General features: G+C 38.3%; 1 protein-coding gene across 1 annotated transcript in view; it reads right to left on the bottom strand.

Moving 5' to 3' along the window:
- Positions 1-15,464, bottom strand: part of IL1RAPL1 (interleukin 1 receptor accessory protein like 1) — a 1,840,350-nt gene that overhangs the window by 922,058 nt on the left and 902,828 nt on the right. Inside the window, exon 3 of the mRNA XM_077480774.1 lies at positions 7,114-7,393. Coding sequence (XP_077336900.1) covers positions 7,114-7,393 — 280 coding nt within the window. The remainder of the gene's footprint in view (positions 1-7,113; positions 7,394-15,464) is intronic.

Here is a 15,464-nt window from a genome sequence, read left to right as displayed (position 1 = left end):
CTTTTGCAGACGTTAACAGGTTTTCTTCTAAGATTAAGACAAAATGTAGCAGCGTTGAGTGAAAGAGAGAGAGATGAACTCCCAATATATACTAAACAAAATAAGTGAATACAAAGAATGAAATATGATTGATACTGTATCAATCCATACATTGAATAAATAATGGTTAATGAATTATCATGACAAAATCCATATAAATAAAGTGTGTCCAAATAAAAAGTGGCCAAATAAGAATCACCATTCTAAATGCAAACACTATGTGAAAATAAGACGACAGTGAAAAGTATATCCCCAAAAAATATTCCGTGAATAATCCACCACTGATCCAAGGTGCGACAATAGGTGAAATGCACGCTTACCAGCTAACAAGCTAAATCAGCTTGTAACTTGCAACCCAAACAGGGCCTAAATTGCAGTGGGGGCTGGAATTCTCCAATCTCAAAAACCATGTCCTAAATGGAAAGCAATCTCAAGAGGGTCTCCCAGGTGACTTAGCAACTGATCTATAACATCCGGACCAGGAGGCTCCAAAGAACATTGGTATGACCCAATCGGGGCTTATTAAAAGCTGCCTGTTAAGGAGTGGGGCCGGGAAGCACTGGCCATGGTGTCCTTAACTACCCATGAGTCATCACATGTCAATGGCCTTTCTTGCTGACAGCTAAATAATAAAAAAAATTGCAGGTAAAAAAAGTAAAAAAAAACAGCATGCCCCTTAGTGCATCAGTCCATGATGTCACTGGGGGGTGGTTCCAGCAGGTGACATTTCCAGGTGGCCCAGCCCTTGCCTATAAAAGAACTGACAAATGTTGGATGGCGGGAGAGTTTTTTTTTCCAAGTGTGACAAGCGGCATAATTGACGATGAATTTAGATCAGGGGACACTGTTTTTTATTTTTTAGTAGGGAAATTATCAAAAACCTTTGACACATTTTAGGTGTATCGGTAAGGGTATTATATATCCCATACTCATTTACATTGAGTCCGATAAGCCCCTTACCTACATACCACCACAACCAATGGCCAAGGTTGTGGGTTAGAGACCCTTGTCCCCCAACAAAGCCTCCCTTTTTCAAAGCACCTCCCCATGTTGAAGGCATGTTCAGGAGGGGTGGCACTCTCTTGTCCCCCCTTTTCTGACCTGTCAGGCTGCTTGCTCAGATAAGGGTCTGGTTTGAATTTTGGGGTGGACCCCATGCCGTTTTTTTTTATCTTGGTTTGGGGTTCCCCTTAAAATCATTTGGGTCTGGTATAAACTGGGGGGGACCCCACGTGTTTTTTTTTTCTATATATTTTTTTTATGAATATCCTGGTGGTGGCAAATGCAATAGTGAGTCAATTTAAATGTGATCTGGCTCATTTTTCTTCTTTAGAAATTTAACTTGCTGCAGCATGTTCTATGCATGCTACAGATGCATCACATTAGAGGCTGACTAAAGGGACCCCCAGGCACTATATTTAAAGGATTTTTTTTTATTGTTGTTCTTTAAAGTGGTTGTAAACCCTTACAAACCACTTTGACCTAGATTAAGGCTTACCTGTAGGTCCAAGAAATATCTCCTAAACCTATGCGGGTTAGGAGATATTTACCTGAAGACAGCCACCCCTGTCTACGGCGCATGCGCCGTAGACAGTGGCGCACAGGCGCACTGGGTAAGCCGCAGATCGCGGCGATATGCCGTGAGTGTCGGCTCCTATGCGCATGCGCGGGACTGACATCATCGCTGCTCCGGCGAATCACAGCGCCGGAGCAGCGAGACCCACCAAGAAGATGGACGCTCGGAACTACAGGGGACAGTGGTGACTTTGCTGGCTCCTGTGTCAGGTAAGTGACACATAATGGACTACTATTCGATGCATAGTAGTCCATTATGCTTTACCTTTGCAGGGAATCAAAGAGCAAGTAAACCCATCAGGGTTTACTTCCTCTTTAAGCGTCATTAAAATCACTGCTGCTGAAAAAACAATTGTTTTTAAATGCATTTTTGCATTAATACATGTCCCCCACGGCATTACCCGGATCCTCATACCCCTTTTTGCAAATACGCCTTCAAAATGAGCACTTTTGATTTTTCCTGTACAGCTCCCATGGACTTCAAAGGGGTTTGCCATTTAGATTAGAACTTTTCCCCTGTTTGGGAGTTCTGCTGCTAATCAAACAGTGGGGAGTTCAGGCCATCTCTAATTATTGTGATTGTTCCAATTCAGTTTCAGGAGATAATCCAAACTATTTGTTGCCTCTTGGGTGGTGTTTATTGATATATTGCTCAGCACTCCGGTAAGCATGGGGGAGGGCAGAGCAGAGAGCCAGTGACTGACAGTTCTCTGATCATCGAGCTCTGAGAAACGAGCGGTCAGCAGTGTTTGATCGCTCAGTTCTCAATCTTAGAGCTGGTGGGGGACAGATGCAGTATCAGACCAATGCTGCATCCAGCTAGGTAAGTTTGATTCTGAAAAAAAAAAATATTCCAATACTTATTTTTTAAAGACCATTTTGTGCTTGTTTAGAACATATCAATGATGAAATGCTCGGAATTTGACTACAGGCTCACAATTGTGAAGTATTGTGCTGATTGTTATTTTAAGCCTGGCAATGCATCATACTGTATTAGAGCATATGTTATTCTGCATTGAAAATAACACATTTTTATTCTTACAATAATTTTTTTAATTTGAATACATAGCAGAAATGGGTCGTTTATCTTTATCTACAGTATACATTTCTCAAATGTCTTTATCAAGAAATTAGTAATAACTATTTTGGTACTTCTTAATGTGTGCAATTGCTATTGAATATCTGGTTCATTTTGCAGAAAATAGAACTTGTCATACGGACATATAAATTCATTATTATAAATAAAAACAGGCATGTAAATGAGTCTGCACATACTTTTATTTGCTTCCAAAACTTTCTTTGCACCCTACCTCTAGAACCCATAAGCAAGCTCTATAGAATGTCACCTTTGAATCAAGGTCTGAAGTGTCCTTCCCTCCCCTGTGGCTACCTGTAATGCCCATGCACAGCAACTGCATTCTGGCAATGCATACTACATCCTCAATAATAACTCCTGTATCATGCTGCTTAGTTATTCTTTCAAGCATTGTAGCAGTATGTTTCTAACAGAGAATGTCCTTTACATAGAAGTAACAACCTCTGTGTCAGAGTAACAGCTTAGGGAAAGTGAAAGGATTTAACCACTTCCTAACCACGCCATAGCCAAAAGACGGTTGTTAACCCCAAACCACACTTGGGAAAACCACCAGGGAGGTTAAAAAGTATTCATACCACTTGAAATTTTCCACATTTTATCATGCTACAACCAAAAACGTATATGTATTTTATTGGGATTTTATGTGATAGACCAACACAAAGTGGCACATAATTGTGAAGTGGAAGGAAATGATAAATTATTTTCAAAATGTTTTACAAATAAATATCTGAAAAGTGTGGTGTGCATTTATATTCAGCCCCCTTTACTCTGATACCCCTAACTAAAAGCTAGTTGAACCAATTGCCTTTAGAAGTTACCTAATTAGTAAATAGAGTTAACCTGTGTGTAATTTAATCTCACTATAAATACAGCTGTTCTGTGAAGCCTTCAAATGTTTGTTAGAGAACCTTAGTGAACAAATATCATCATGAAGGCCAAGGAACACACCAGACAGGTCAGGGATAAAGTTGTGGAGAACTTTAATGCAAGGTTGGGTTATAAAAAATCCCAAGCGTTGAACATCTCACTGTTCAATCCCTCATCTAAAAATGGAAATAGTATGGCACAACTGCAAATTTACCAAGACATAGCCGTCCAGCTAAACTGACAGGCTGGGCAAGGAGAGCATTAATCTGAGAAGCAGCCAAGAGGCCCATGGTAACTCTGGAGGAACTGCAGAGATCCACAGCTCAGGTGGGAGAATCTGTCCACAGGACAACTATTAGTCGTGCACTCCACAAATCTGGCCTTTATAAAAGAGTAGCAAGAAGAAAAACATTATTGAAAGAAAGCCATAAGAAGCCCTGTTTGCAGTTTGGGAGACACAGCAAACATGTGAAAAAATGTGCTCTGGCCAGATGAAACCAAAATTTAACTTTTTGACCTAAAAGCAAAACACTATGTGGGGTGGAAAACTAACACTGCACATCACCCTGAACACACCATACCCACTGTTAAACATGGTGGTGGTAATATCATTTTTTGGGAATGCTTTTCTTCAGCAAGGACAGGGAAGCTGGTTAGAGTTGATTGGAAGATGAATGGAGCCAAATACAGGGTAATCTTAGAAGAAAACCTGTTAGAGTCTGCAAAAGACTTGAGACTCGGCGGAGGTTCACCTTCCAGCAGGACAACTACCCTAAACATACAGCCAGAGCTACAATGGAATGGTTTAAATCAAAGCATATTCATGTATTAGAATGGCCCAGTCAAAGCCCAGACCTAAAAGCAATTGAGAATTTGTGGCAAGGCTTGAAAACTGCTGTTCACAGATGCTCTCCATCCAATCTGACTGAGCTTGAGCTATTTTGCAAAGAAGAATGGGCAAACATTTCACTTTCTAGCTGGGCAAAGCTGTTAGCCCTTGTACACACGGTTGGACATTCCGATGGACAATGCCCGATAGGACCGTGTTGTCGGATAATCCAACAGTGTGTGGGCTCCATTGGACTGTTTCCGTCGGAGTATCCGACGGACCAAGTTTTCCAGCTGGGCTATAAAATTTTCTGACAACATGATCCGATCGGACTTTGTCCGATCATGTGTAGAGAATTCCGATCGGACAAAGTGCCACGCATGCTCAGATCAAATTCCTAGACCAAAGCTATTGGCTACTAGCCTGAACATGGTCCCGTCCTAATGAAATAACGTCATCACATTAAGTACAATCGGATTTTCTGAAAACTTTGTCCGACTGTGTGTATGCAACAGTTTCGGACAAAATCCGTCGGACAAAATCTGATGGATTTGGTTGTCGGAATGTCCGTGGGTACAAGGGCTAAGAATATCTGTAAGAATATCTTATTATTGCTGAGTGACTGTGGTTGCTTTTTCAGACTATAATTCAATAAATACTTGACAAAGTAACAGCAACACAAACTATATGACTATAGATAAAGCTGTGGGAGACTCAGTTAACCAGATGGTCACTGAAGATCATACAAGGTACAGCACAATGCAACATCAGGAGAAAAGTAGATATTGAGAAGACTTCTATGAAAACTCAACTTAGCTCTGTCCCTCTTCTGTTAAGCTTTTAACTCAAAATACCCTGCTACATTCATTCTACTTGCTATACATGCATGATGTAATGTGTATTAATCTATTACAGGCAATGTGTGCAATTCACATTTTTTTATACACTGCCTAAGCATTTTCACAAATTGCCTTTAACACACACACACACACACATACACACATATATTGTATATATGTTCATATTCATCATTTATATTTATGATTAAAACCACTTATACTCATATACTTTGGAGCTTTGGATCTTGGTTTGGAGCTTTGTATAGAGTATGGAAGAGTTAGAACCTCAGTCAGATTTAAAATGTTATCTATGTTTAAATTGAGGAGATTTCATTTCACTTTCTTTTCTTTCTGATACTTGTAATCTGCATAAGAATGAGAGGAAATATTTTTATTGGGAAAATAAACTGCAATAAAATCCTTGCAGAGGCCTCATGCACACAGGATGTTTTGCAAACTCTCCTAGAAGCCTTTCCCCCTGGCAGAAAAATGCCTAACGCTTATAAAAATGTGTAATGCCTTGTACACATGGTTGGAAATTCTGACTGAAAAGGTGCGATTGGATTATATTGTCATAAAATCCGATCGTATGTGGGCTCTATCGGACTTTATCAATCGGAAATTCCGACGGAAAAATTTTGAGAGCAGAATCTCAAATTTTCCGACAAAAAAATACGATCGGACTTTTTCCGATCTTTTGTAGAAAATTTCCGATCGTACAAAGTGCCACGCATGCTCATATCAAATTACGAGATCAAAGCTACTGGCTACTAGCCTCAACGTAGTTCCGTCGGAACGAACGAACGTCATCACGTTCTGAACGATCGGATTTTCCGACAACTTTGTCCAACCATGTGTTTGCAACACCAGTTTAGGACAAAATCCGTGAGAAAAAATCTGACGGATTTTGTAGTCGGAATGTCCGACCGTGTGTGCAAGGCATTACAGGTTTAGACATGTTTACAGGAGTCAAGCACTTTGGTGTTAATTCCTTTAATTTGCCATAAAAATAATGAATTGAAATGAACATGCATTAAACATGCTTACAAGCATTTTCTGGCATACCTGGCTGCACTGGCAGTGGTTTTTTTTTTCTTCTGGTAAAAGCCCCTGCCACTAAACTTTTCTAAAAGCCTATGTGTGTATGGACACATAGGCTAACATGCAACTGAGTTCAGAGACAGTAATAAAACATCTGGTGCACCTAGAAGTACCTCCAAAAAATGTCCAGTGTGCATTAGGACTTAGATTTTTTTTCACTCTTCCTAAAGTAACTCTGTCACCATAAATGTATGTTCCTAAAAAGATGACCATGCATACTTACCTCTTTGGTTGGCTATGACTGTGAATTTTGCTAAATAGTCACACCTTTCAAGATAATATTCCCATCTGTATCTTCAAGGTGTGTGTTTAATGCCTGGTTCCAAGCTGTGAAGTTTGTTGATCACTACTCTGTGCTATAGTGACCAAAGTACCAATGTATGGAATCATGACATGGTGAGAGATACATGCATTCAGCATTCCTGGAAGTGACTGATTTAAGGATTCTCCAAGAAGCTGTAGTTTTTCAGCAAAGTGAATATATGAGCCCATGTCTACAAGAAAGGTAAGTGTCTATTACATGGGGCCATTTTTTTAGAAAATAAAAAGTACCAGCAACAAAGGCACTTAAAACCAAAATAGTTCTAAAATGTATTCAAAAAGTATATATTTTGTGACCAGTGTTACTAAATATAATGCAGTTTAATTATCTGCAACTTGCTTTTATTTAAAAAGGAACATTTCAAAGATACTGTGAAAACATTGCCCAGGGACAAGTTAAAAGCAAATCACTGGAAATCATTCTACTGTACATTGTCAGTGTTTACCTTATGACGCATGCATAAAGACCGCTATCCTCTGTCACAGTCGGCCGAAACCAAATAGCATCTTCTTCTTTGCTCATCCTTATTCCATCAAAAGCAATTGGCTCTTCAAAGTCTCCAGGCCCAGTACTTTTATACCACATCAGGCTTAGTCCAGCACTCTGTGCTACAGTGTAGTTCGCTCTGATATATCCATAAAAAAGTGCACATTTTATCCGTACGGGCTCACCCACCAGAACCTGATATTTTTTGTAATCCACAGACCAGTCAGTGCATCCATCGGCTAGAAAAAAAACATAGATAAACATAAAGATTAGGCAATAATCATTAATTCTGCTATGGTTATAAAAAGAGCTACAAAAGAATAACGTGAAAAGTGCATTACAATAGGTAAGCTAGCAACATATTTCATAAATCTCTGTACATCTGGGAGTTTCAGAATTGCATTCTTATGCAAGTATAGCCAGCAGCAGATGAATTTATATAATTTAGTGGCTGACACATTACTAATGTGTGGGATGTTATTCTCAAATAGCTTTAATCTCTTTGCACCTTTCCATCGCAATGACTCGTGTTGCGGCTCAGTTCAGTGCAAATGAAGGAGATTGTTTTTAGTTATGAATGATATTTGCTAAACACTATGGAATATTCTGTATTTATCTGAATAATCAGCAAAGTAACAAAGGGTGAAAATCCCCTCTGCCCAAAACAGGGAAACAGAATGAACATATTTCTCTATTTTGCAGCTTTTTTCTATCTCTGCCTTCAGAAATTTTACGCAAAACACTGTAATGCAGATATATCATAGACATAGAAATGTTTAAACCTTTAATATATACTGTATATAAAACCCGAGGAGGGGGCTCCAGGGTTTTTGACTGATGAAAGAAATCCATTTTTGTTGTTTTCTAAGAATCTTAATAAGTTCTGTTCTGGGATTTGTGGAGCTTTGGGTGTAATAAATTCTCCATGCCTAGATCCACATCCTACCTGTTAGCCAGACTTTGTTATTAGTGTCATGTGTGCACGGGCATTTTTGTTCCCTGCTGATGTATGAAAATCATTTTGGAACCCATTAAGGGGCACCCTGTTAGCCAGGAACCAATCTGAGTTTTGTTATTGGTTGATATTTAGGTTTTTTATGCTATGGATTTGTAACAGTGTTTATGTAAGATGTTTTAACAGTTTTTATTATTATTGTATGGTATTGTCATTTTACTGTGGTTGTTAAACACTGTTGTATCACTAGTGCCCCCTCACTATCATTTTTTAATAGCAATCAATTGCCTTACAAATAGCAACTGTCTTGTCACCCTCCCATGTGAGCTCCTTCAGTTGGCCATAGCAGTTGTTAAACACTATTGTATCCCCTCGCTATCGTTTTTTTTACTCAAGTTAGTTCATTTAAACTTATAGGGAGTGGCTATTATAGTTTATTTATTCACTTATATTATTTATTTTTGGTGTGAGGTTCTTTTGTCACAATTACTTGGTATTGTCAGTCTGGAACAGTAAAGCTCTGTACACATGGGCCGAAGGTTGGGACAAAACGGCCGGTTCAAAAAAACAAGGGCCAACATTTGGTCCGTGTTTATGTTGGTCTTTTTTTGACAAAAGCCAGCCATTCGGTTGGCTTCTGTCTGATGTGCAAGCTGGAAAGCCAGCATCTGACCAACTCCCGATCAGCACTCTCAGACAATAACACTGAACTAAATTTGCATGGTTAGTACAGAGGCTTCTAACAGAGCCATCAGTTTTTTGGGTGAAAAAAATCTGTTATTGTGTACCAGGCTTAAGGGCTGTTATTGACAGGATCTTTAAATAAAAAGCTAAGTAACGGATTTAGAAAAAAATGTTTGCTTGAAAGAACTGTATAGAATTGAGACATTTGGTTTTATTTACTAAATAGAAATCGGCTGTTCCTTTTACAAAGGAAGTTGCACTTTGCAAGTAAATTTACCCCTGAGCTTACTAAATGTGGTAAAATTTCACTGTGCAAATAATACTCAATCAAGTGCAAGGAGAATTTAAAACAAAGCATTTTATTTGCACATGACTGAATAGTGGAAGTCCTCAGAGCTTCCCCTTATTCAGTAAGCTATGGCAAAAATTCCCCTGAAAAATGCAACATTCCTTGCAAAGTAAACAGGCTATTTGTAAATGAACCCCAATATATCAGTTATACTGAAAATAACTTCAGAGTTTACATATACTTTAAATCATTTTTGAACATAAGGAATTCATTGGGAAATATACTATAACCAGCTGCAATTGATATAGTTGATTATCTTAAAGTGGATGTAAACCCTCACATATACCCAGTGAAGCCTCAGATGATACACAGAGATAAAACAAATCTCCCTACATACGTTTTACATGTATATCTGCTGCCTTCACCTTTTATATACAGTTTAGAAAGTGCACATCGTGTTAGATTATTCACTTCCTCATTCCTCTGTAGGAGTAGATTATCGCTAGACACTGTGAGACAGCTGATATACTGTATGTGCTCAGCTCAAATTTCATAAATCGGGTTTACATCTACTTTAAAGCTGACTATAGACTTTAGCGGGTTTTGGACACATATGCAGGCCATACATGGGTCAAATTCTGAGCACATTTTCTTGGAAATTCAGAAATGTTGTGCATTTTGTAATCTGATGGTGCTATTATTGTTTTCGAAATTCGGCCAACCACACCTTCAATTTCACCTCATATTGCTACAGAAAAGAGTTTTTGTGGTTGTGAATCTTCTTTTCTTTCTGGGAATTGTAATTAGCTAACCCATAGTGCTCTGGGAATTCTAGATCATGTATGAAAATATAACATAAAAGCAAAACATTTAATATTTTGCAATATATCAGTTATTTGATTGAGTGCCTGCAATGCATTTCTTTTTTTTTCTTTTGTCCTTTATTTTCACTTTGTGATCCTGCCAGTAACAAAATTCCTGTCTTAGCCCTTGTACACACAGTCAGACATTCTGACAACCAAATCCGTCAGATTTTGTTCGACGGATTTTGTCCAAAACTGGTGTTGCATACACACGGTCGGACAAAGTTTTCGGAAAAATCCGATCGTTCAGAACGTGATGATGTAATTTAGTTACAACAGGACTACGTTCAGGCTAGTAGCCAATAGCTTTGGTCTAGGAATTTGATCTGAGCATGCGTGGCACTTTGTCTGATCAGAATTCTCTACAAATGATCAGACAAAGTCCGATCGGATCATGTTGTCGGAAAATGTTATAGCTCAGCTCTAAAACTTTGTTGGTTGGATATTCCGACAGAAACAGTCCGATGGAGCCCACACACAGTCGGATTATCCGACAACATGGTCTGATCGGACATTTTCCGTCGGAATGTCCGACCGTGTGTACAAGGGCTTAGAGTGATGATCACACACTTTACAGCATTGTCAGAACAGAAAGTGGTTTAGAATTACAGAACACCGCCTCTTCTCCTCTAATAGGGAGAGATGATGGTTTACAGAGAAAAAATAGAACAATGATAATTAATAACTTTCTTAACTCTCTGTTGACTTTTAACATTTTATAATATTTCTCTCAGGATAAACAGGCATTTTATACACTTATCAAACAGATCTTACAAAAATAATTAAATTAATTATTTGTAAAATAAAATTAAATATGGTACAAAAATATACATAAGCAAACTATTTAAAAGTGCATGAATCTGCCATTTGGACAAAAGTAGGCTAAAAGTGGATAGTAGTAATTTACTAGACCAGTAGTCAGGTTTGTCCAGCAAAATATTATACTGCTCTAAAGTCACTTTCATTCTTACACATTCTGAAACTTTAAAATACTTTTTTTATGAAAATCATAACACACTGCTTTAAATAAACCAAGTTATATAATTTATGTTGTGTTCATTTAAGCTTTAAGTCTATCTTTTATCCATAAAAGTGGAAAGAGAAGGTATAAAGTAAAGAAATATTTCTGTCCAGATTTCGTTTTTTTCTTGAAGAATCACTGTTAGCATAGAAGCCATTACTTACTAAAAGCAATTTACTCCTATAACAGCTTTAGTGTTATGTACTATACATTACTACTAGCTCGCTGCTCCTTTGCATTTTCCCTGCACCTATTTTTATTATGCTCTTATCCAATGCAATTTAGCTTGTGTACTCTGCACTGACTTCTGCACTTTATTGATTTCAATTTTGTTTCCAGACATTGGTTACATTTGAGTATACAAAACACAGCTCTGCATAATAAAAATATAGCCAAACGTGGCTATTCATCTTATGTTCAAAATGCACTCTGCAGAAGAGACACTTTAATGTAAAGAAGCCAAGGCATATCCAATTTGTGCAGTTTCACTTTCGAAGATGTATTTCAAGTTTTAGATCACCTGCTGAGCTGATTCATATTCTGCTGTAACTATGCCTCCTTCAATCCAAAAAAAAAAAAAAAAACCCAAATAACTTCTATATGTTGCACATTCTACCAAGCATAACTGAGAAGTCAAATAAGGTTTTACTTTAGAGAGAACAAATGAAAACAGAAATCATGGCCAAAACCAGTTAACAAGACAAGCTAACAGATTGTGTAGATTCATCATTTATACTTTAGTTATCTAAATAAGAGATAAGGGGCAAGGGAAACATTTTTATAAATGATTGTTTACAAGATATAAGCAAATATGCCTGCATTAGAACTTTGCAGCAAATTCCATTGCAGTCTGAGGATCTTATTATTCAATTAGGGACATTTGTGGTGCAAATAAAGCAGCTATTGTCATTCAAACAATGCTGTGCTCCCACCAGGAACATGTACTAATACTACAATAAATCAGAGTACAGCACAGTATATCTATCCATACAGAATGGAGTCAGCTGCTCTTTGTTTTTGTTGGTGAACCTGCAAATGCTTTGCCAAAAATTCAAGATTCATGGACCCAGAAAACCCTGGGGATTTGCAGCAAACCCAAATCGTATCACTAGTTTCCAAAAGCCTTGGCTGTAAATTTAGTTTCTGTATATATTCAAGTATTCAAGTTCCCGAAAAAAGTTTATTATTAACTAAGAAAAAAAAGAAAGAAAAAAAGATCTGTTAGGTTGATAGGTAAGAGGTAATTGGAGCGACTTACTCCTTTATTGGATTAGTCTCATAATCATTTCAATGTATCATTTTGTAGAATGATGTACTGTTTTGAGTATTCTGGCAAGGGCAACAGTGCCAATACATTTATCAAAATGTTAGAGCCAAAAACAAATGCAATAAGCTGGGTGTAACAGAGTACAGTATACCATTAGATTGTATTTACCTTTGGATAACATTAAAAAAACACACATTTTGAGACACAATTACTTTATATGTATATTAAAATTAGAATTGTATGATGATTCCCTTTTGTCTATTTAGGCCATTTAGTGTTCCCTGAAATAAAGTAACAAGACAATCCCATAGATCTTCCACCAACCCCTAAATATGTACGTGGCACCACTCATGATCTATCGCTGTCCCCAATGGCATCCCAACTCTCCTCTGTCCCCACATTTGCAGGCTTCACTGAGGGCAGCAGGAGCCATTGGCTCCTACTGCTGTCAATCACATCCTTTGAGAAAGGAGCAGGGTCATGGCTGAGCTCCACTGTGTTTGTTGATGAACACATGCAGTCTAGCTCAGGAGCATGCCCGCATGAGTGCCCCTATAGCACACAGCTTTCTTCAAGGAAACGGGGAGAAGAGGAGGAGCAGAGAGGAACTGATGTATGAACACTGAAGAAGAGGTAATGGACTTTTCTGTGCAATAGCATTAGTATAAACCTCTTTTTTATTTTAATATAATAATATGAATTTAATATCACTTTAAGGCCTCTTTCACACAGACGATCCGTTCAGGTCCACCTGTCAGTTTTTTAGTTGGACCTGAATGGATGCTCCCTAGACCTCTATGGAGTGTTGAATGTCAGCGGTGACATGTTCGCTGACATCCGACACGCTCTGATCTGAAAAAGTGTGATGGAGGAAAAACCTACTTTTCCATCCGGCTGCGGATCGGATCGGGTGACGACAGCCTCTGTGGACTGTCATCATACAATCTCCCATAGGGGAGAGCTGTGCTCTGAAAGGTCCATCCCTGCACAGTGTGCAGAGACAGACCTGTCATCTTCCTGCTCAGTGGCGATCCCAGATGAGCAAGCAGATGTCCATGGGGCAGATCATCACGGATCTGCCCTGTGTGAAAGAGGCCTAAAGTTACAAATTTTGCAGCAGTGAACTTTTTTTGAAAGTGACAGTAAGCACTCTGATTACGATTTGCTTTAACAGCTTCAGGGATACTACTCTGCCATGGCTAAAAGTATTGTACACATTCCAATTGATGTATGTGCAAATATTGTATAAACAGTCAAAAATATGATTAGTGAGTACTACTGACTACTAATGTATTAACCTCCCTGGCAGTATGATTATTTCAGATTTTAGGTGCTGAAAGTGGTACAATTATTTTGCATGGAAATTTGGCGTTTTATATTGTAGGCCTTTAATTCTTAGAAATAATTCACTTAAATCTATCCAAACAAGAGTCTAATAGACATCCCGGGTATGGTAAAATTTGAAATATGAAATGATAAATTATAATATATATATATATATATATATATATATATATATATATATATATATATATATATATATATATATATATACATATATATAGATAGATAATAAAATAAATAACTATAAATAATTATAACAAATAATAATACAAATTATTTAATAATGCAATCAAATCTGTAATCAAATATGTTGAGTTGCAGAATTGTCGCTGTCATTACTTTTAGTGTTTGATGACGAATTTCCCCAAAAATTACTATCACTCAATTCTGCGAGTGATTCTAATTTATTATCGCTGTTATCTAGCTCGTCTATAACCACTTTTGGACACTTTTTGGTTGCTATGGACAATCTCCAGTTTCCAGGCATAAAGAACAATATTTATAATATAAAACTGTATGCAGGGCACTGGAGAAACCACTAGGGACAAAGAGGATGTGTAATTATTTGATACAGTAATGTAACCTGTAAGATTACAGTATACTGTATCTATACTGTGTATTTTACTTTTTGAATTTGGCACCGAACTCCACCCCCAATGCGTCGCAACGCTCGCAGGGAATGGAGCCTGGCGATGTGACAGATCGAGCGGAGGACGGCTCAGAGATCCCAGCGGGGGGACATCGCTGGATCCAGGGGACAAGGTAAGTAAACCCCTCCATGGATCCAGCGATGCAGTCCCGAGTCTGGCTCAGGAATACCGCTTATGGTATTTAAATCTTACCCTGAGCCAGACTCAAGAATACCACCAGGGAGATTAAAGCTTAAAGGGGTTGTAAAGCTTTTTGTTTTGTTTTTAAATAACAAACATTTTATACTTACCTCCACTGTGCAGCTCTTTTCCACAGAGTGGCCCCGAACCTGGTCTTCTGGGGTCTCTCAGTGGCTGTCTCGGCTTCCTCCCGCAAGTACTTCTCACGTTCATGCAAGCTCCCTCACATGGTGAGAAGCACTTGCGTGCGCGCTCCCGTGATACAGCCGGCCGGCGGCCTTTAACTACAGCCATCTCTGTATTCATTAAAAACAAATATGTGATTTGCTTTTTTTATTCAATTAGTTTAAGTACTTGAATTTAGCCTGCCTTTAGGCTAAATCCCCTACACATCACCATTCAAATGAGAAGAAGGAGGAGGGGCAGGCCTGGGAACCAGTCAGGTGTGCTGTATGCAAATGGTCACACTGAGATGAAAGAAGAAATATGGCGCCATCAGTCTGCTGTGGTTCTTTTACTGTTTAGTCAAAATTCTGAGGGTTGAGCGAGGACACCACTATATTCCTTAACTGCAAATGGTGTCATCCCCCTGGTTTGTGTGAGGTGGCTGTATACATCTTAGAAATGTATGGATACAAGTCTTTTGGAAGGCAAAATGGCATTTAAACATATATTGTATATGTTTATTTAGTTGCCTGCCTGGAGTTCAGCCTTAGGGTTCATTACTAGGATGGAAATGTTATTCTAGGGGTCTGTAAAAGATGGTTATAGAAATATATCCATTACATCTTGCCATTTTATGTCTTATACATTCAATATATTCAAACATAGAGGTTTGCAAGTCTGTCTTGGAGCACTGTATCTCAGTTATAATACTGTCTGCATGGAGTTTGCATGTTCTCCCTGTGCTTATGGGTTTCCTCCACAAAGGTGTGCTAGTAGGTTCATTGGCTCCTGTCAAAAACTAGCCCTAGTTTGTGTATGCATGTGAGATAGGGTACATTGCATTGTAAGTTCCTTTAAGGCAGGGAGATTTGGAGAGTGTGTTATGTAAAGT

Source organism: Lithobates pipiens, unplaced genomic scaffold (genome assembly GCF_037356315.1).
Source record: "Lithobates pipiens isolate NorthernLeopardFrog02 unplaced genomic scaffold, aLitPip1_a1.2 Scaffold_16, whole genome shotgun sequence".
Classification (NCBI taxonomy): Eukaryota; Metazoa; Chordata; class Amphibia; order Anura; family Ranidae; genus Lithobates; species Lithobates pipiens.
This window is presented reverse-complemented; position numbering and strand designations above follow the sequence as displayed.